Source organism: Mytilus galloprovincialis, chromosome 7, assembly GCF_965363235.1.
Source record: "Mytilus galloprovincialis chromosome 7, xbMytGall1.hap1.1, whole genome shotgun sequence".
NCBI classification, from domain to species: Eukaryota; Metazoa; Mollusca; class Bivalvia; order Mytilida; family Mytilidae; genus Mytilus; species Mytilus galloprovincialis.
The window spans coordinates 27,363,976-27,384,405 of NC_134844.1; the positions used below are offsets into that span (position 1 = coordinate 27,363,976).

Below are 20,430 nucleotides of genomic sequence, written 5' to 3' on the forward strand. Positions count from 1 at the left end.
TCCACCAGCAGTGGCATCGACCCAGTGGTGTAAATAGTCATCAAAGGTACCAGGATGATAATTTAGTACGACAGACGCGCGTTTCGTCTACATAAGATTCATCAGTGACGCTCATATCAAAATATTAATAAAGCCAAACAAGTGTATATATGATATTCATGTTTGCACATTCTAATATTTGTTGTGCGGTCATTACATAAATTGTCGTAAAAGCTCATGAATATCTCTAATCTTTGTTCTTGCTTCTGGACATACTTTACTGTAAATGACAGTTTTAAAAAAATGTAGTGTTTTGACAAATGAACATATTTTCATGTCGGAAGGAAGCGGTCTACAAATATACAATATATACTAACTAATACGCCACTAAAATACATTTAACAAACACAATTCTACTCACACTTTTTTTTAAAGCTGATAGGAATGAAGAACTTCGAGTTATTATTCCTGATTTTGGGAAATTTTTTGGCTGTTTGCTTGTCGTTACAAAGCAATAATACATCGACGCAACACTTGCAAGATGAAAGAATATCAGCTCTGGAAAGAAGTCTACAAAAATATGACAATATGTTGCATAATCTGTGTGAAGATTATAAAAAAGGTATGTTATTATATATCTAGTCTTTGTAAAATAAATATAATAATGAGCTCGTACATATTTTGTTTGCAAAATTATGGTATGACCATTTATCTTAAAAGAAAGGTGGGGTTCTTCATAAAATATTATTGTGATAAAGTAGATGACAAAAAAATATCTTCTGAATCCAGATTTTCACCATACCTTATAGTGTTTGTGAAAAAATAATTTGATTGATAACGTCAAAAAAAGAAATTTTGACTTGAACAAAAAACCAAAACCCCTTTTTTAAAGGTTAACTGGTTGCTCCCTTAGTCTAATCGTAAGAGTATACATATTTAGGAATGACACAATAAGAGACATCAATAATAAAACTCAAGTGATGCAACATTGCATAAACTATGCTTGGTGTACATGTGCCATCATCCAAGAAATGATGATCATGGTAAATTTCGAATGTCAAACTAAGGAGACACTTTTTTGTTTGTCCGAAAATGTTTCCACTCCCTTTCCCATATTCAAACAATAATTCTAAAATTGAAAACTTATCCTTGAATGCAAATTACACACATTTCATAGAGAAAAGGATAGCTATTTGTACAACTTTCATCTTTTTTATGATTAGATTATTAGCTATGGCCATTTGTTTTATTCATTCATTATTTTTTTTTATTTTCTGAGTGTCTACTGTTTTATTTTTCAGTTTTGTTTTATCATTTAATCATACCACGTATTTTTTTTTTATCATTTCATCATACCACGTATTTTATTTTATTTTTATAGAAAAATAAACAAGAATGATTAGAATAATCAACAGGTTCAATACATATAACCTAATTTTCAGAGCCAGTGATGTTCTATGCAATAATAAAGAACCGAAGATTCGATCTACAAAAAGATTCCACTGTGGTTTTTGAGGAGCTAGTTATTAACAAAGGTCATCATTACAATCAAAACAGTGGAATTTTTGTAGCTCCAAAAAGTGGTATTTACCTTTTCTCCTGGACCGTCTCAACAGAAACAACAGGATATATTATAGCTGAACTGGTCATAGAGAACAATGTAATATCTTCAACCGGAAATACAGATACAAATGGCGGATATCAATCAGCGTCAATGACAGGTTTGGGTAGAATGGAAAAGAATGACCACGCTTTCATTAGAACGACAGGGTTTGGGACCACTAACAGTTTTAGAAGTCAAGACAATTACCCACAATCATCCTTTCTCGGAGTTCTGATCAGTAACGAACTGTAGAGCTTCGTTTTCGACACACTGTTAATCTAATTACTGATATTCTATTGCTCATAGTATGATATTATTGCATGGATATGTACGAATATAATGCCGAGTCATAAATTAGTAGCACGTTTAAATTAGTATTCTCAATTCTAACAGCATAATTTATTTTTATTTTCAGACTCTGTTTATATAATAAACAATGTATACAAGTTAAAAGATAACCCAATATTTTTTCAATTTTTTCACCCCTTTTCAAAACTTAAAACACTTCACCTTGCCCGGACTTATAATGGCAAGTTTGTAAGGCATGTTCTGTAAAAAAAAACAAGACCATAAAGACATAACGCACACATGTTCAGTAGGACATTCGCGTGATTATATTGACATAAAAAAGATATAGTATGATTGCCAATGTCATTATGAGACAAATCTTCTTCAAAGACCAAAAAAACAAACTATTAAAATGACTTTAAACGGAGATCATCGCATCAAATCAATACTGCGCATGATTTTTTTTTGTAAAACACAATTGACACGAAGCATACATTTCAGAGGACTCAAAATTTAATTTGTGTTGTTTCTATATTCGTAGATCATCTTAATCAATCATGAAATGAATGGATTGATGTAAGAAAACAGCTTTTGTTGATATACACCCCACATGTACCAAGTTTTAGAATAGTTTTATTAATATATAAGAAATTTCTTGGTTTTCCTAAATGGAAGATTATACAGAGAGAAGAAGAAGACGTATACTAAACAACCAAATCATCTTCATTTACCTGTGTTAATATGACGTAATTTGATGTGGTTCATAAGGGTTTCTCGTTTTTTATATAGATTAGCTCGTTGGTTTTCCCATTGAAATGGTTTTACACTAGTAATGTTTGGGGCCCTTCATAGATTTCTGTTTGGTGTGAGCCAAGGCTCCGTGTTGAAGACCGTACCTGTGATGGTGTACTTTTATAAATTGTTACTTGGATGGAGAGTCTCATTGGCTTTAATACCACATCTTATATCTTTTAAACGGGTACATGAAAACTCTATTTCATTTACATGATGTCATCATAAAAAATAACTAAAAACTACTTCTATTTTTATTATTATAAAGAGAAGAAATGGCAATTACAGAGTAAAAGAAAGGTTTTCCTGACAGTTTAATATATCTGTTATAACTTCTAAACTAAGTAAGAACTATAAACACAATGATACATGATCAGTTCATATACAGAACACACAATATATTACACGACAAAACAAGAACACTCTCGCAAACTTTTACTTTTAGTCTCATAGTCAGTGTAAATAGGTGCTCATATACTGTTCATTGTACTTTTCCTCAATGAAAGCATACACGATTATAGTAGGCGATTTTGAATTAATGATAAACATGATAAATGAACACTTTATACAGCCCAGATTAGAGAAGACATACAAATAAAAGACTCAAATATTAAGTTGTATAATAATAATGAACCATGCTTAAGAATAAACAAAAAGAGATGATTTGAATGTTCATTTTTAAAAAAATGATCTAGTTTATCACAGGATTAAGTCGTTTGCAGTGTCCGGCAGTACTACCTTTTGTCTCGAGTTAAAGCTCTACTAATAAAGCATACATCACGACTGGATTTGATTATAAAACAAACATAAATAGACTTGTAAGATTTACAGAAAAAAATATATTCAAAATCGGAATTTAAGTGAAAATTCTTGATTATTAAACAGGGATTACCTTGAATTCAAACAGTTGACACGGAATTCCGAATACCACATACATTCAATTAAAAATTAGTTGAATTATTTCAAAATGAATTCATTGTGACTTGGATGTATAGTTGTCTTATTGGCACTCATACCACAATTTCTTATATCTAATTAATTTTTTTTTTTTCAGAGAACTTAGAACAAAACAACAAAAAATGTCATTTTACCTCGATCCCTTTTCAAGTTTTATTCAACATTTCGAATGTCATGGTTTTTTTTTCACAGCAGTCGATGGAGATTACTTTACACAATTATTTTCTTCAATAAATTGCTTTGAAATATCTCATCGTCCGTTTTTTGTTTGTTTTGAAAACATTACACTAAACCTGCACCGTCCCCACTTCTCGAATATTAAACTCGGGTAATGTAAAAGATATGAAATATTCAATAAATATCGGAGAATAGTATAAAAAAATGGACAACGGATCATAATTATCTTTTTTTTTAATAGAAAAAAAAAGATCGCTGTTTTTTTGTTATCCATTGGCAAATATTACACGCCTAGTTTTAACCATTAATCATTGAGTCAATGCAAATTGAATATTGACAGAATTAAATGATAAAAATTCCTAGCATACTTTATCTTCTAGTCGAAAAGAACGAAAAATGATAACTAGCGTCGAAAAGTCCATTATGTAGATATGTCAATCGGACTTTCGGATGACCCCTGTCTACATCTACGACAAAAGCATGAAACAATAAGCTCCCTGTAACCTTCTCTGAAAAAAGAACTTGTCATTGTATAAATAATAGTATTCACTGAAAAATTTGAAAGTTCTAGGTAAGTGACGATTAAATATATATACTGACGTTCATCGCGCAACAAACCGGCCTTCATTACACCAGCTAATAAACGACCTGGTACCATGCAGACGAAGTATACACTGGTTACAGTCATTACCATTCTTGTGATGGCTACTTCTTGTCTCATTCTCTCCCTTTCCAATTTTTCATTTGTCATCTTGCTCAAAATTTGGTTATTTTTTACCAATCCACAAACAAGAAGTATGTTCGTTACCAAAATAACAGAGAAAGGAATTCCACGAATTAGTATATAATACGGCACATACAAGTATTTATCGTAGAACGGGTCATCAAACTCGGTATACACGTGTTTTACAATAACAATTATTATCATCATGACTTGTATGACAACATATAGTTTCACCGTTAGATTGATCTTCCATGTTTCCTTGAATTTTAAAGGATTTCGTATGGCAAAACTTCTTTCCATCCCAATTATCATTGCACTGATGCAGCTACTTGTTATAAAAATATCTCTTACCAGAGTTGTCAGCCAATTAATGTCTTTGCCCAGGAATTTCTGTGTTTGCGTACTAGTGATAACGGAAGTGCGAGGGAATCGGACACCGACATAATCATAATAAGAATGTTAACTGAAGTCCAAAGTTTTCTTTTGAACAAAACAATCAATGTTATCCCATTTCCGATGATTCCAAAAAGCGATATTATCCAAAATATTATAACAGTTTGTAGCGACCGCCCGGCTCTACCGTAGCGTACTTGGAAATTTTCTGTTGAAGTGTTTTCAGTAACGCAAATGTTCCTCAATGAGTAATTCGATTCCATTAATTCAAACGAAAAAATAAAAACCCAATAAGTTCGTGTTTGTTTGTCTGTTTCAATTTTTGCACCTAGTGAATTTCTTATTAATAAAAGTAAGTCGATGGTCATATGTATATGATATTATCTTTAAATCTCGAATCTGTATGAAAGAAAATTATTTATATAAGTCTGTCTAAATCTATGTGCATGCATAAGTTAATCATTTTGATGTTCATGAAATTACTACAATTCTAATTTATTTTCTACATAGAAACGAAAAAAAACTGAGATATATTTATCATTACTTTAATAAATATGTATATCTAGATCTTAGTTCTGTCTTACTTTGATGCTCGCTGTATTATATATATGTTCTTCGAAATTCAATCGTCAACTCTTTTCAATTCTCAGCTTTTGAGAAAAAAAACCTTGTTAGGCGTAAGAAGATGAAAGTCTAGTAACAAACTTATAATCAAGATGATCCAATATGCCAATTAGACTTATCCTAATTTTATCATCTATTTTCATTAATGGAAAGATAAAAGATTAATTCTAAAATCTAATGACTGACTGCTTGCATTGCAAGTTTATGATACTTTTCTTTGATTTAATTTTGCAGTCTTTAAAAGTTTTTATGTTCAAGACAAGTATTTACGCATAAGAATCAGCCACAGCATGTGTATGTGACGCTTGTGTTAAACTCCCCGTTCATACTGATTGCAAACCTTTGCCATATGAATCTCCAACGAAACTCCATTGACCTTTAACGTGAAATGCACATTTCTATGTCGTGATCTTATGCTATTGTTTCAGAACTAGAGGCTCTAAAGAGCCTGTGTCGCTCACCTTGGTCTATGTGCATATCATAAACGAAGGACACACAGATGGATTCATGACAAAATCATGTTTTGGTGATGGTGATGCGTTAGTAGATCTTACTTTACTGAACATTCTTGCTGCTTACAATTATCTCTATCTATAATGATCTTGGCCCATTAGTTTCAGTGGAAAATAATAGTAAAAATTTACAAATTTTATGAAAATTGTTAAAAATTGACTATAAAGGACAGTAACTCCTTAGGGGGTAGTTGACCATTTTGGTCATGTTGACTTATTTTAAGGTCTTACTTTACTGTACATTATTGCTGTTTACAGTTTATCTCTATCTATCATAAAATTCAAGATAATAACAAAAAACGGCAAAATTTCCTTAAAATTACCAATTTAGGGGCAGCAACCCAACAACCGGTTGTCGGATTCATTTAAAAATTTCAGGGCAGATAGATCTTCACATGATAAACAATTTAACTTCATCAGATTTGCTCTAAATGCTTTGATTTTTGAGTTATAAGCCAAAAACTGCATTTTACCCCTATGTTCTATATTTAGCCGTGGCGGCCATCTTGGTTGGATGACTGGGTCACCGGACACATTTTTTAAACTAGATACCCCAATGATGATTATGACCAAGTTTGGATTAATTTAGCCCAGTAGTTTCAGAGTAGAAGATTTTTGTAAAAGATTACTAAGATGTACGAAAAATGGTTAAAAATTGACTATAAAGGGCAATAACTCCTAAAGAGGTCAACTGACCATTTCGGTCATGTTGACTTATTTGTAAATCTTACTTTGCTGAACATTATTGCTGTTTACAGTTTATCTCTATCTATAATAGTATTCAAGATAATAACCAAAAACAGTAAAATTTCCTTAAAATTGCCATTTTAGGGGCAGCAACCCAACAACGGGTTGTCCGATTCATCTGAAAATTTCAGGGCAGATAGATCTTGACCTGATAAACATTTTAACTCTGTTAGATTTGCTCTAAATGCTTTGGTTTTTGAGTTATAAGCCAAAAACTGCATTTTACCCCTATGTTCTACTTTTAGCCGTGGCGGCCATCTTGGTTGGTTGGCCGGGTCACCGGACACATTTTTAAACTAGATACCCCAATGATAATTGTTGCCAAGTTTGGTATAATTTGGCCTAGTAGTTTCAGAGGAGAAGATTTTTGTAAAAGTTAACGACGACGGACGACGACGTTCGCCGGACGCCGCACGCCAAGTGATGGGAAAAGCTCACTTGGCCCTTTGGGCCAGGTGAGCTAAAAAGGGAGCAGGTTTGGTACCATTAAAACGTTTTATCCCGCTGCAAATTTTTGCACCTGTCTTAAGTCAGGAATCTGATGTACAGTAGTTGTCGTTTGTTTATGTAATTTATACGTGTTTCTCGATTCTCGTTTTTTAGAATGAAATTCAAAACAGTGTGACTGTGGCCATTGATTGACACATTAAATTCATCCATTGACTGGGACAATTTAGGGTCCTGGAGAATAGGCAAACGTGGCTGATAGGTACTTCCAGACATCCAACATGTAGATTATAGGACCTTCCCGTGTATCGCTTCAATTGTGATTGATGTCGATCCGTATTTCCTGTTCTCAGGGACTCACACTTGATAAGTGTTTCTGCAAGGCATTCTTAAGTCTCGCCATTGTCAAATTTTGCTGACACGTGTTTATTTATGAGTTTGGAAAAACCAGAGCAAAAAGAATCTCTGATAGCCAACTTCGATTATTTCATTAATATTATGAATAAGACAGGAAGGAACAAGCTAACATTAAAGAAGAGTAGAAAGATGGACAGTTCACATCCACCATTAAATCAAGAAGCACTCGCGATCGCTGCGAATGAAATGAATGACAGCGACTTCGATGATCTGGACCTAACAGATCTAAACGACAATACCGGACCACCACCTATTGATATTGCCTTTGAAGCCGTTAATAGAATAGAGGAAGTTATGGGCCAGAGATTAGGAATAGCCAAAGCCAGAGAAGGGATGGTGTACGGGAAAACATCCAATAATATGCCCCCCTTCTGTCATCTCAACATGAGATGCACCCCTGATCTGGGCAATGTTGAAATGAACAATTTGTTTAGGGATCAAATGAAGAACATCACGGAAGAGACAAGAAATACTTTCACGGACAGAATATAACTCTGTCACCGAAAGGGTTAGCAAATTTATTGATTACTTTTTGATACCTATAGTTAAAAGACAGAACAGTTACATTAGAGATAGTGGGGATTTCATAAATAAAATAGAAAATTTAAGGCCTGATAGGGATTGCCTCTTAGTTTCTTTTGACTGCACCAGCATGTATACAAACATGGAGTTCAATGAACTCATTCATTCTGTTGGACGGGCTTATAACAGTGCAGTAAAAGAAGATTATCCGATAAAATTACCTCGCTGTGAAACATTTAAATCGTTAGTAGCCACAGTGTTGAAAAACAATTATTTTGAATTTAATGACCGATACTTTGTACAGAAAATAGGCGCTAGTATGGGAAGTAAATGCAGCCCAGAAATTTGTGATATTAGAGCATTCGAAGTTATCAATGAAATTATTGAAAAATATAAGTATAAAAATAAGATCTTATTTTACGGAAGGTATAGAGATGATGCGTTTATAATAGCTCATTCATCACGAGAAGAAGTTGAGGAGATTTTTAAAATAGCAAATGATCATCACCCTTTATTAAAATTTACGTTTGAAATTTCAAACGAAGAAATTATCTTTCTCGATACAGTCGTACATAAAGGGTTGAGGTTCAGGAACACCGGTATCCTTGATATTAAGAGCTAAACCAAACCTACAAATACGTTTCAATATTTAGATAGGACGTCTATGCATAACCCAACAGTCTTCTCCGGATTTATAAAAGGGGAAGCTATTCGCCACCACCGAAACAACAGCAACACGCAAAATTTAAAAGATACTCTTTGTAAATTCAAAGGCCATCTTAAGCAAAGGGGATATAAGGACCTTGAAATACTTCGTAACTGTGAATCGGCTCTCAATATCGAACGACCAGAGTTACTCCGCTTTAAACAAGAATCTGACAAGCAGATACCACTAGTATTTGTAACTAAATATCACTTCTCGTTAGGAAATATAAATAAAGCTTTACGAAAACATTATAAAAAACTAGTTCGCAATGCGAAATGTAGGGAGCTATTTCCAAAACCACCAATGGTGGCGTATAGTAGACATCGGAACTTAAAAGAAATACTGACTAGATCGGTAGTCAAAGTTTAGTACAATATGAAGGATTGGGTCAGGACCCCTGATGAAGCACCCACCTTTCATATGAGCCACGGAATATTATAGAGTTTGTCCTATTCTGTACTGCAGAAACACGATGTGTTGGGTCCTGGAGAATAGGCAAACGTGGCTGATAGGTACTTCCAGACATTCAACAATCAGGGCAGATAGATCTTGACCTGATAAACAATTTAACCCTGTTAGATTTGCTCTAAATGCTTTGGTTTTTGAGTTATAAGCCAAAAACTGCATTTTACCCCTATGTTCTACTTTTAGCCGTGGCGGCCATCTTGGTTGGTTGGCCGGGTCACCGGACACATTTTTAAACTAGATACCCCAATGATAATTGTTGCCAAGTTTGGTATAATTTGGCCTAGTAGTTTCAGAGGAGAAGATTTTTGTAAAAGTTAACGACGCCGGACGACGACGGACGCCGGACGCCGCACGCCAAGTGATGGGAAAAGCTCACTTGGCCCTTTGGGCCAGGTGAGCTAAAAAGGGAGCAGGTTTGGTACCATTAAAACGTTTTATCCCGCTGCAAATTTTTGCACCTGTCTTAAGTCAGGAATCTGATGTACAGTAGTTGTCGTTTGTTTATGTAATTTATACGTGTTTCTCGATTCTCGTTTTTTAGAATGAAATTCAAAACAGTGTGACTGTGGCCATTGATTGACACATTAAATTCATCCATTGACTGGGACAATTTAGGTGAACGTTTGTATGTAACGACCACTGATCACTATGTACTTTTTAAAGACACTTAAACTATGGGGTCACCAAAGGTTCTCAACACCTCAATAAAGTAATTCGAAAAAATTAATCAGAAATAACACGATGTTTTGATTTATACCAATTATATAAATCAAAACATAAAGGTTATTCCTGATTATTTTTTCGAATTACTTTATAATTAAAGGCGTTAAGAAACCTTTGGTGACCCCACAGTTTAAATGTCTATCGTAGGTACGTCGTGAACAGTGGTCGTTATAGACAAACGTTCACGTAAATTGTCCCAGTCAATGGATGAATTTAATGTGTCAATCAATGGCCACAGCCACACTGTTTTGAATTTCATACTATATAGATTAGACCGTTGGTTTTCCCGTTTAAATGGTTCTACACTAGTAATTTTGGGGCCCTTGATAGCTTGCTGTTCGGTGTGAGCCAAGTCTCCGTGTTGAAGGCCGTACATTGACCTATAATGGTTTACTTTTATAAATTGTTATTAGGATGGAGAGTTGTCTCACTGGCACTCACACCACATCTTCATATATCTACATGTACATCTTCACGTGAAATAAAATCAATAGAATCTCACGTGAAAGTATAATCACATAAACTTTACAAACAAAGATTGTAAAAGTCATTAACTTAAATGTTCATTAAAATAACGCAATCCCCCCCCACCCCCTGGAAAAAATATAACAATTTTATAGTATATACACTTTATGGAAATAATTTGGACGTCATTTGAATGTATTCTGTCGGACATATATATTATACACCATAATCATAACAGAGAAGTTTCAAGTTAGCTAAAAAAAAAAAGAATTGCATTGTCAGTTTCAATTACATTATCTTAAACGATGTCGTCATCAGTCATCGTTTTTGCAAAAGAACGTCTGCATTTGAAACAAAATAACCGATTTGCTTTAAAGATGCTGGTAATTTCTTTGACCTTGATTCCATGTTCCTAGAAAAAAAAAGAAATCCAAAACTACTCACAAAACACCACCCCATTTTTCTAAAAAAAGAAAGAAAAAATGAAAACAAAATAACTGTTTATCTTTTTTGTTTTACGTATGTTGTTTCTAATTTGTAGCGTCAGGGCTTTTGATAGCTATTTCTTTCGGTGTGTCATTTTCTCGCGTTTCAAAGCCGTATGGCAACCTATAGAACCTACTACTTCATTTGATTTCTGGTGGAGAGTCGTTCATTTGTAGTAATCACACAATATCTACTAAGAAGCCACTATTTAACTTAAAAAAAGGGGGGTGCTTAAGTTTGTGTTTGTCTGAGTCAGAAATGAATGTGCAGAAAGCAGCCGGTTCGTTATTTGATATTCGATATTACAATTTAGTGGAAATTATCAATATTGAAACATTCAAAAACACAAACAGCATGATACAAAGAGTTGAAAGAGTTAGAAGTAGTGAAAAGATATGTAGGAAATCGTTTTTACTCTTTCAAGCAATTGTAAATTCTCTTTGTCTGTCCTCAAATACAAACCCTTATGTAAATCGCACATTTGACTTTATGAAATTTAGATTTTTATCAATAAAACAACATCAAAGATGTTCTTTTGTATATGATATTTCTAGAAAAAAAACCCGATCACTCTAGTAACATTCAAAAACATAAATATCTATAATTATGGACAGCCAAAATAAACAGAAAAATAAAGTGAAAACATACAGGAGACCACTTAAATGTCATTAACACCCCTCTGATCTCTCAATCTTCCTAAAATTAGACAGGTCGGTAGTTAATATAAAGATAAAATCGATATTAAAAGCAATTTGGATAAACATTTTGTCTTCTAAATTTACGCAGGGCTCAAAGATCCAGTTTGATATTCAAAATATATAGAGAAATTCTACTAGAGACCACTCAAATGACGATGAGATCCCCCTGGTCGTTCAATGTTCATAAAATTCAATGAACTTTTAGAAAATATATAATATTCGGATGTTAGCAAAAGGATTTCCTAGGATGATGCCATCTTCGATATCTACGGAGGGCTAAAATTGTCACTTTTCAGCTAACAATCGTCTAAAGATCTTGTCAGAAAGCTAATATATGTATCGTGTATAGTATACGCAGATAAAAATCATTACTATGCTAATTATTACACTAAATTCTTAGACTCATGTTTCAACTTTTGAATCTTGAGTTCGCTAAAATGATGAGATGTAGTAATTAAAAACGAAGATTTTGTTTGAATATAGTCATTTTCTTCTGTATTGAAATCCAACTAATTTTAAAATCCTAATTTTTTATTATGTTGTTGAGCGATTCTTGTGAGAATATGTCACCGTCCTAGCCTGACTTAAGTACTATGAAAGCAAATGCTCTAATCAATTTGTGCGTGTAATTTGTGTAAAATGTTTCTTTCTTACAGCATATCTCATACTTTTGCTTTTTGGATGAGTGGTACACAAAACATATAAACGTTGGAACTGACTTTTTTTTTTATTAATTGATATATTGCCAGTCAATCTTAATAAATTACTTTTCTTGTGAAATGATCGTAAGTAAGAGGATCGGTGTAATAGAAAACTTTACCATCTGAACAGTTGTACAGTTTAGGATCATCCACAGCAATATCGCTCAAGTAACTTTTCAACTTTTGTCCTTCAATTATGAACTGGAAATACAAAGATAATACGAAACTCTATAGTTTCAAATGCAGAGTGCACTTATATGAGTGATAAAGAAGAGAAAAAATCAGGAAAGTAACGAGAGTATACGAAAACTGAAAAAAAAGATATAGGGAAAAATACCAAAGGGACATTTGCACTCATAAATCGAAACCAAACTGACAATGCAATGGTTGATCGTTCCAGGTGAATGTAAATAACAAAATAACAAAAATGGCTCCTGCTGCATGAAATTTATAAAGTATTGCTTTCATTTCTTTTTGGGTTGAACCATTGGTTACTCTTTGTATGATGTCTACGGTAACAGTAAACTTGGTTCCAACCTGTGTCGGTAAAGCAAAGCACAACGTACAGTTTTTCACAAGTTCCGCCAAGCATTTTATTCATTCTTTTCAACAGGAACGCTCATAGCAATAGTTTACAAAAATGATGAATATGTATATAAATGCGTTAAGAGTTATGTATGGCTCGACTGGGTTGCACAAACGTCTATTAAGTTAATAGACTATTAACTTCTAATAGACTAAAATATCTAACTGACAATTAGTTAATAGAGTGATTTAATTTTCAAAGTTTGTTACAAATATGAGTTATACATATTTTGATCCAATCAAGTGTCTATTTGTTTTTTTTTGTGCTATTATCCCGTTAGCGATTGCTACGATATATTTGTGGGACATAGAATCTGATACAAGTTAAAAGTATATCTAAATAAAACCTGATCTAATTAAGAGATTTTACGCTTTTTGTAAAAAAAAAAAGGACAGTGCTGGTGCTGAAGTTATGTTGACGTTAGGACATCTGTGGGTAAACAATCAAGTTTGCTAATTATGGAAGATCAACATTTATCTTACCTCTTATACATTTCTATGAATATGAATTGGTTAACAGCGTGTATATTCCATATTAGGTTAGTAGGAAGGCGGGACTTATTTCAATACACGGTTAGTAATGGAGTTACGATTGTTTGGCACTATTTGGTTATTTAAATGTACTGGAAGTTCTGTTTAATATTGTTATATTAAGGTTGTTAATATTAAATTGTTATTGTTCACATTAATAAATAAATTTGGTGTTTTTACTATCTTCTGATTGGTTAAAATTCTTAGTTTTATTTTCAATGTTGTCAATTTTGATGGCGACACGCCCACTCTGACGTTGTTTATTCATACGTCAACATGTGTGTACGTTGTTATTGTTAATATAAATAATATAAAAAGTTCTTTGAGCCTTATTTTTGATAGAAATTTATTTATAATGAATGGCAATAATTTATTTTGATTTTATTGAACCATAAAACTAATTTTTGACTCTTCACATTTTACATAATCCGCTTGGCGGTTTTATGGTTCAATAAATTCAAAATAGATAATACCCATTCATTAAGTATTTTTGTGCAGACCAATGGAAGCAGGTTCTTAAAATTGAACACTTTGACACTTTAATATAAAAATAAGAATAGGTGGTATGATTGCAATGAGACAACTCTAATCAGTGAGATAAATTCGTTACACAGTGTGCTTTTGACCTGATAGCGAAGCTGGAACCCCATATAAAATTTACTGACCCCCGTATATATTGTATTAGGTCACTAACACAATAGGTAACTAATAGTATCTCATTGTAAAAAATGAATTGAATACGAAACTTGTATAAAACTACAATTTGTACATAATCATTATTACAAAATGGTACCACAACAAATCATTATTACAACAAAACTGGCCATTACTATCTAGGGTATTCTTGCAAATGAAAATAACTTTACTACGTGTGGTGTTTTCGACGGGCTTTTCTGGATTGACCTTCGTTAGTAAGGCACAAAAACAAAATTTGATTGTATTTATAGTATGAATTAGTGAGGAGCTTAATGGCTAAAATGGGACATAAATAGAATAGGCACCTAAAGTTAAATTACTTGAGAGTTGGAGTGTTGGTTCTAAATTTATCAAAAAGGAATTTGAGAACTGTAAGTAACCATTCAATATCTGCCTGGAGCACTTCCTGCTTGGTAGTATCGCTAATTTTCGTAAAATAAAAAAGAAAATAAGTTGACTAAGTGAAAAGTATTTAGTAAATATAGGTCCACGACAAAACTTAAAGAAATAAATAAAACAAGCCAAGGGTTATGCTGCATGATGTATGTCTCACAATTGTGTAAATATTATTGTTATCTCGAGTACCAAGAAAACGTTTTATTTTTTTTTATGGCGAAAAAATGGAGGTCTATGAGTGTTTTCTCTATTCTAACCATAAAGAAAATTCTAATTATTACTTAAGAGGGGCGTCACACTATTTTATCTTAATCTATTTGGTAATCTTGAATTGTATGAAACAATGGACAATGAAACAAAACACCCAAACAGTTATGTTGATGTCGATTGTAGCTCAAATCTTGATTTGTATTTTCTTGAGTGTTTTTTTCGGAATTAACACCATTTGTTTAAAAGGAGCTGTGAAATAAATGTTCATTTACATAAAACACTGAAAACTGAATTATATCGAGACTATACCGACTTAGTACTCAGTTCGTTGTACCAGGAATGTTGTTTTTGCAGAGTGATTTCATTTTTATTTTACATTCTTTGTCCGTTTTCTTTTAAATAGAAACCATTTTCAAGCTATAGATAAGTTGAAAAGAGATGTTTAAAACCATTTGAATAATTTCTACGAACATTGCACTGCTGTTTTGCCTCGGTCTTCAGTTTTCTTTCTAAGTCGTAATTTAAAAGAGGCGGAAGATTTCAAAAGGGACATTTGCACCTGTCCTAAGCCAGGAACCTGATGTACAGTAGTTGTCGTTTGTTTATGTAATTTATACGACGTCGTGTTTCTCGTTTGTCGTTTTTTATATAGATTAGATCGTTGGTTTTCCCGTTCGAATGGTTTTACACTAGTCATTTTGGGGCCTTTTATAGCTTCTTGTTCGGTGTGAGCCAAGGCTCCATGTTGAAGGCCGTATCTTGACCTATAATGGTTTTTTATAAATTGTTACTTGGATGGAGAGTTGTCTCATTCTCATACCACATTTCCTATATCTATTCAAACTCGAGAAAAACTGACATCGCCATTGGGAAAAAGTAAAAACAACGAAAAGTAAAACACGTTTATGAAACACAACTAAGAAATCTAAAGAACGTACAACAAACCCTAATACAACTGAGGGGATAACAGGTAATCCGATCTTATTTGCTAGTGGCAACTGTCTTATTACACATTGTTAGTACACATCATTTTGTGATTGTGTTTATGACAGCTGGAACATATACGTATAAAAAAAGAAGATGTGGTATGATTGCCAATGAGACAACAACGTGTTCACCAGTGACATTAATGTTTTAAAATGAAGTATAATAACTGTGACTACTGTACCTAAACAGCTATATTTACCAAAAAGAACATGTGGTATCAATAAAACCCATGAAGTATAACAAGCTATGAGAGTTGTGATCAATTGGAAGCCACTAGTATTTCATGAAATGGTTTTATAATTTGTTGACAAATGCTTACGGTTGTATCCAGCTGCTCCCCACATATGATACCACATTTCAAAACAAAGACCACCTGTTGTAGCGGGAAAGTACGGAGATAGTATTCTTGCTTTGTCATTTTCTTTCATAGGAGATGATGATTCCATAAACATATAATGCCCTGGAATAAATAAGAAATTTTATTCACTTAGCTGTTATATGAAGCAATTATAAATTCAAATAACATATAACTTTATATTTTGAAATATATATATATTCTTACTTAATTTCTTCTAGTTCATAAGGAAATAATTCTTTGATACATTTAGATGAGCAGATATGCATGTGAAGTTAGCAGCCAGTTTGTTATTCTTTATTAAATATTTAATATCCAACCGGCTGCTAGCAGTCGGTTGGATATTCAAATTTATTTTAAAATCATAAAAAGATATAAATATTTGATAACATTAAAAGCATGATCTTTATACTTGAAAGGAGCGAAAAGATACATAGGAAATCGTCTTATGACCCCATCAAGTTGTCTTAAAATCTCGTTGTCCTCGGATATAAACCCTTATCAGTTGGTAAATAAAGGCAACAGTAGTATACCGCTGTTCAAAACTCGTAAATCTATTGACAAAAACAAAATCGGGGTAACAAACTAAATCTGAGAGAAACGCATTAAATATAAGAGAACAACGACACAACATTAAAATGTAACACACACAGCAACGGACTAAGCATTAGACAAAATCCGATGAGAATAACAAATATAACATCAAAACCAAATACATGAATTTGGGATAGAAAAGTACCGTGACACGTCTTATAGTAATGTGAATTCACACTCAAATATAGGAGAAAACAAACGACACAACGGAAACACAACGTAAAAATGTTACACACACAGAAACGAATTATGACATAACAATGGCCATTTTCCTGACTTGGTACAGGACATTTTTAAAGAAAAAAATGGTGGGTTGAACCTGGTTTTGTGGCATGCCAAACCTCGCATTGTTAAATATAACATTAAAATGACAACATTATATTACAGGACTACAATACAAATAAATAGGAGAATGTATTAGGCAAAGAAACACATGAATAATAGATAACAAAAGGCATCAGGTATAAAATTCAATACGTCAAAAACGCGCCTCGTCCACACAAGACTTACCACTGACACCCAGATATAAAAGTTCGAAAGTCAAAAAAAAAGGGTACAAAGTTGTACAGCTTTGAGGATCAAAAGTTGAAAAAGGTTGTGACAAATACGGCTAGGGTTTTCTGCTTGTGTTAAGAACATCCTTATTATTTAGAACAATTTATGCTATTGCAAACAGTAAATTTTATCAAATGAATATAAAAGATATACATTATAAAATTGACGTCTTAACTAATTACAGAAAACAAAACCCGAATACATAAGAATACATAATAGATAATACATTGAAGACCAACACAGAAAAGTAAGTTGCATATTTTTCTTGATAATATATAGGTTTTTATCAATAAACGACGCATAAAATGTTATTTTATATGTAATATTTCTTACAACAAAAACTGACTCATCACTCTAGAAACATATAGAACTATAAATAGAAATAAATATGGAAAGCCTAAAAAACAGAAATATATAGTGAAACCCTACCTGAGATCGCTTACATGAGGGTGAAACCCTGCCCCACCAGGTCTTTCAAAGTCTCTCTGCATTGAAGACCTGTTGGTGACCTTCTGCTTTTGTCTTCTCTATGGTCGAGTTGTTGTCTCTTTGACAGATTCCCCATTTCTATATTCAATTTTATTTAGATAATAGGTAGATACAAACGTGACTAAAAGGAGTATATAGTGAAAACCTACCCAAGACCGCTTAAATGAGGGTGAAACCCACCTGGTCTTTCAAAATCCATAAAACTCACGTAAATCATGTGTTGCATTTTAACGTTGAGTCGTTTGTGTTTTCTCTTATTTTTTAGATAAGACGTGGCACGGTACTTGTCTATCCCAAATTCATGTATTTGTTTTTGATGTTATATTTGTTATTCTCGTGGTGTTTTGTCTATTGCTTGGTCCGTTTCTGTGTGTGTTGCGTTTCGGTGTTGTGTCGTTGTTCTCCTCTTATATTTAATGCGTTTCCCTCGGTTTTAGTTTGTTACCCCGATTTTGTTTTTTGTCCATGGATTTATGAGTTTTGAACAGCGGTATACTACTGTTGCCTTTATTTATAGAATCTGTATATATAAAGGTTGTTTCAAAAGGATTTCCGAAAATAATGTCATCTTCGATATCTACGGACTGCTTTGATTGTCAAAATTTCAGGACAAAGGGCACAGGGCACTGGTGAGAGCCCCAAGTTCTCTCAATCTTTCTAATATTATACAGACATTTAGATAATAGGTAGATACAAACGTGACTAAAAGGAATTTGGGTACACTTCCTGTCTTCCATGTTTACGGAGCACCCAAAGTGCCAGTTGAATTTTCAAGTTATTTAGTGAAAACCTACCTGAGACCGCTTAAGTGAGAGCGTAACCCACCTGGTCTTTCAACGTCTATAAAATTCAAGTAAATCATACACTCTGTATATATAAAGGTTGTATCAAAAAGATTTCCGAAAATAATGTCAACACTTTTAGGAAATTTGGATCTCAATGCTCTTCATCTTCGTACTTTATTTGGCCTTTTTTTAAGTTTTGAGTTTTAAGTTAGATAGTGGTGTAAATCATAGAATAATTGTTTTTATCACACTTTGTGTTTTTTTTCTTACAACGTCCATTATTTTGTTCGAAAACGAAAAATATAAGGATCTCCCATAATTGTATGTTTATTTTCCTACCGTTGCCACCTCTCCCCAAGGTATGGTCATATGTCGGACCTGTGCGTCGAGTAGGTGTAGTACCAGAATTCCATATCCATTTTGCTTGTTCATCATGTTGCCAGCCACACATATTTTCATCTTCAAAATCACAATAATTTACTGGTTCTACATCTGCATAAAAAATAAAGGTAAAGTACTACATATTAATATGATGCCTTGAAAATAACACAGGAATGCTTTATTCTCATTGTGTTATGCCAAATCTTAAAGCAATACATTATTTCGTTTTATGTACAGCAATGCCATAAAGTAACGCCTCAGTCAACAGGTTGAAATCTATCATTACAGTCTAGTCATCTATTGTCAAGGAAGAACAATAGAAACGATGTATTTTATATTATTTATTTCTATAGTAACTGAAGGGGTGTTTTGATGCTAATACGCCTTCCATTTTTTCTGTCCGTAGATAACTTAACCCCTTTTGATGAAATACATGGTTTTGCTAAGTTTTATTTTGAAAGAACACGTTTGCAGGAAAGACTGAAATATGATGAACACTTAACATACTTACATTCACATGTAGGAACTTGGTTACTCCAAGTTGTACCATCACAAGTGATCAGTTTCTCGCCTGTTAATTGGAGTGGTGAAGCACATGTGAATTCTAATACAGCACCGTCATGACTTCTAGTGACTGTAATATTTTCTGAAGATTGAATATCATCACAACCTTGTCCTGAAAATAAATAATTTTCTGGTAATATTTGTTAAATTAATGATATCTCGTCTGCTTTTCTAGATGATTATACATGTATTCATTAAGTAAATTTGCTTTCATTCATTTGTGTATTTAATCTTGAACAGTATTTTTGCAATTGCATGTACTTGACTGTATGTTTCTGTCTGATTGATTTATGTCTTGCCTGTGATGGAATTTATAGAAGCTGAAACATTGATGGCTTACGTTCTGTATTGATCGAATTTGTAAAATAGTTGGTTAAATATGTTTATATTGAACGTGTCTATACAATCGAAATTGAGATAAAGGATACAACAGATGCAGTCAAGTCTGCCTTATATTTTGACTTGCATATAGAAATTGACAATTAGGGTTGATTGCAAGCAAAACCCCACGACAAATGAGATGATTTCAGCTTCAAATTTTTTTTCCGATTTGTCAAACCTTTCTGCTTGTGACATCGATGAATCTATAGATGCAGCTCGAGATCTAGATCTTTGACTTGTTGTAACGTTGAATGATCTCAAGTCAAAACTCAAAAAAATTTCATTGTGACCTTAACAAATTAAGCGTAAAATTGGCTAAAACTGTCTGTTCTATGGTCGGGTTGTTGTCTCTTAAGTACATTCCCCATTTCAATTCTCAATTTTACAATTCAAAATTTCTCCCTTGTCAAACTTCCTACTGGTGAATCTACTTTTAAACAATATGTAATAAGAGCCTCACTCCAGACATAAATTTGATGTCTTTCCATATAG

At 33.0% G+C, this 20,430-nt stretch overlaps 2 protein-coding genes and 2 long non-coding RNA genes across 4 annotated transcripts in view; 1 reads left to right on the forward strand and 3 right to left on the reverse strand.

Moving 5' to 3' along the window:
• LOC143082669 (uncharacterized) overlaps nt 1-415 on the reverse strand; it is a 48,120-nt gene extending 47,705 nt beyond the window's left edge. Inside the window, exon 1 of the long non-coding RNA XR_012980434.1 lies at nt 401-415. This is a non-coding gene — a long non-coding RNA (uncharacterized LOC143082669). The remainder of the gene's footprint in view (nt 1-400) is intronic.
• The window catches only part of LOC143082666 (MAM domain-containing glycosylphosphatidylinositol anchor protein 2-like), an 84,198-nt gene that overhangs the window by 54,815 nt on the left and 8,953 nt on the right, over nt 1-20,430 (reverse strand). The window contains exons 3-5 of the mRNA XM_076258474.1: nt 19,505-19,669; nt 18,952-19,104; nt 16,154-16,294 (exon numbers count right to left, since the gene is read on the reverse strand). Of these exons, the coding sequence (XP_076114589.1) occupies nt 16,154-16,294; nt 18,952-19,104; nt 19,505-19,669 (459 nt within the window). The remainder of the gene's footprint in view (nt 1-16,153; nt 16,295-18,951; nt 19,105-19,504; nt 19,670-20,430) is intronic.
• LOC143082667 (uncharacterized) lies at nt 343-2,040 on the forward strand. The gene is made up of 2 exons (XM_076258475.1): nt 343-601; nt 1,422-2,040. The coding sequence occupies exons 1-2, from the start codon at nt 424-426 to the stop codon at nt 1,832-1,834; spliced, it is 591 nt and encodes a 196-aa protein (XP_076114590.1). The 5' UTR covers nt 343-423; the 3' UTR covers nt 1,835-2,040.
• On the reverse strand, nt 10,692-14,942 carry LOC143082668 (uncharacterized). Its single transcript, XR_012980433.1, has 2 exons — nt 12,549-14,942; nt 10,692-10,956 (listed from the first exon to the last, which is right to left on the reverse strand). It is a non-coding gene; the product is annotated as an uncharacterized LOC143082668 (long non-coding RNA).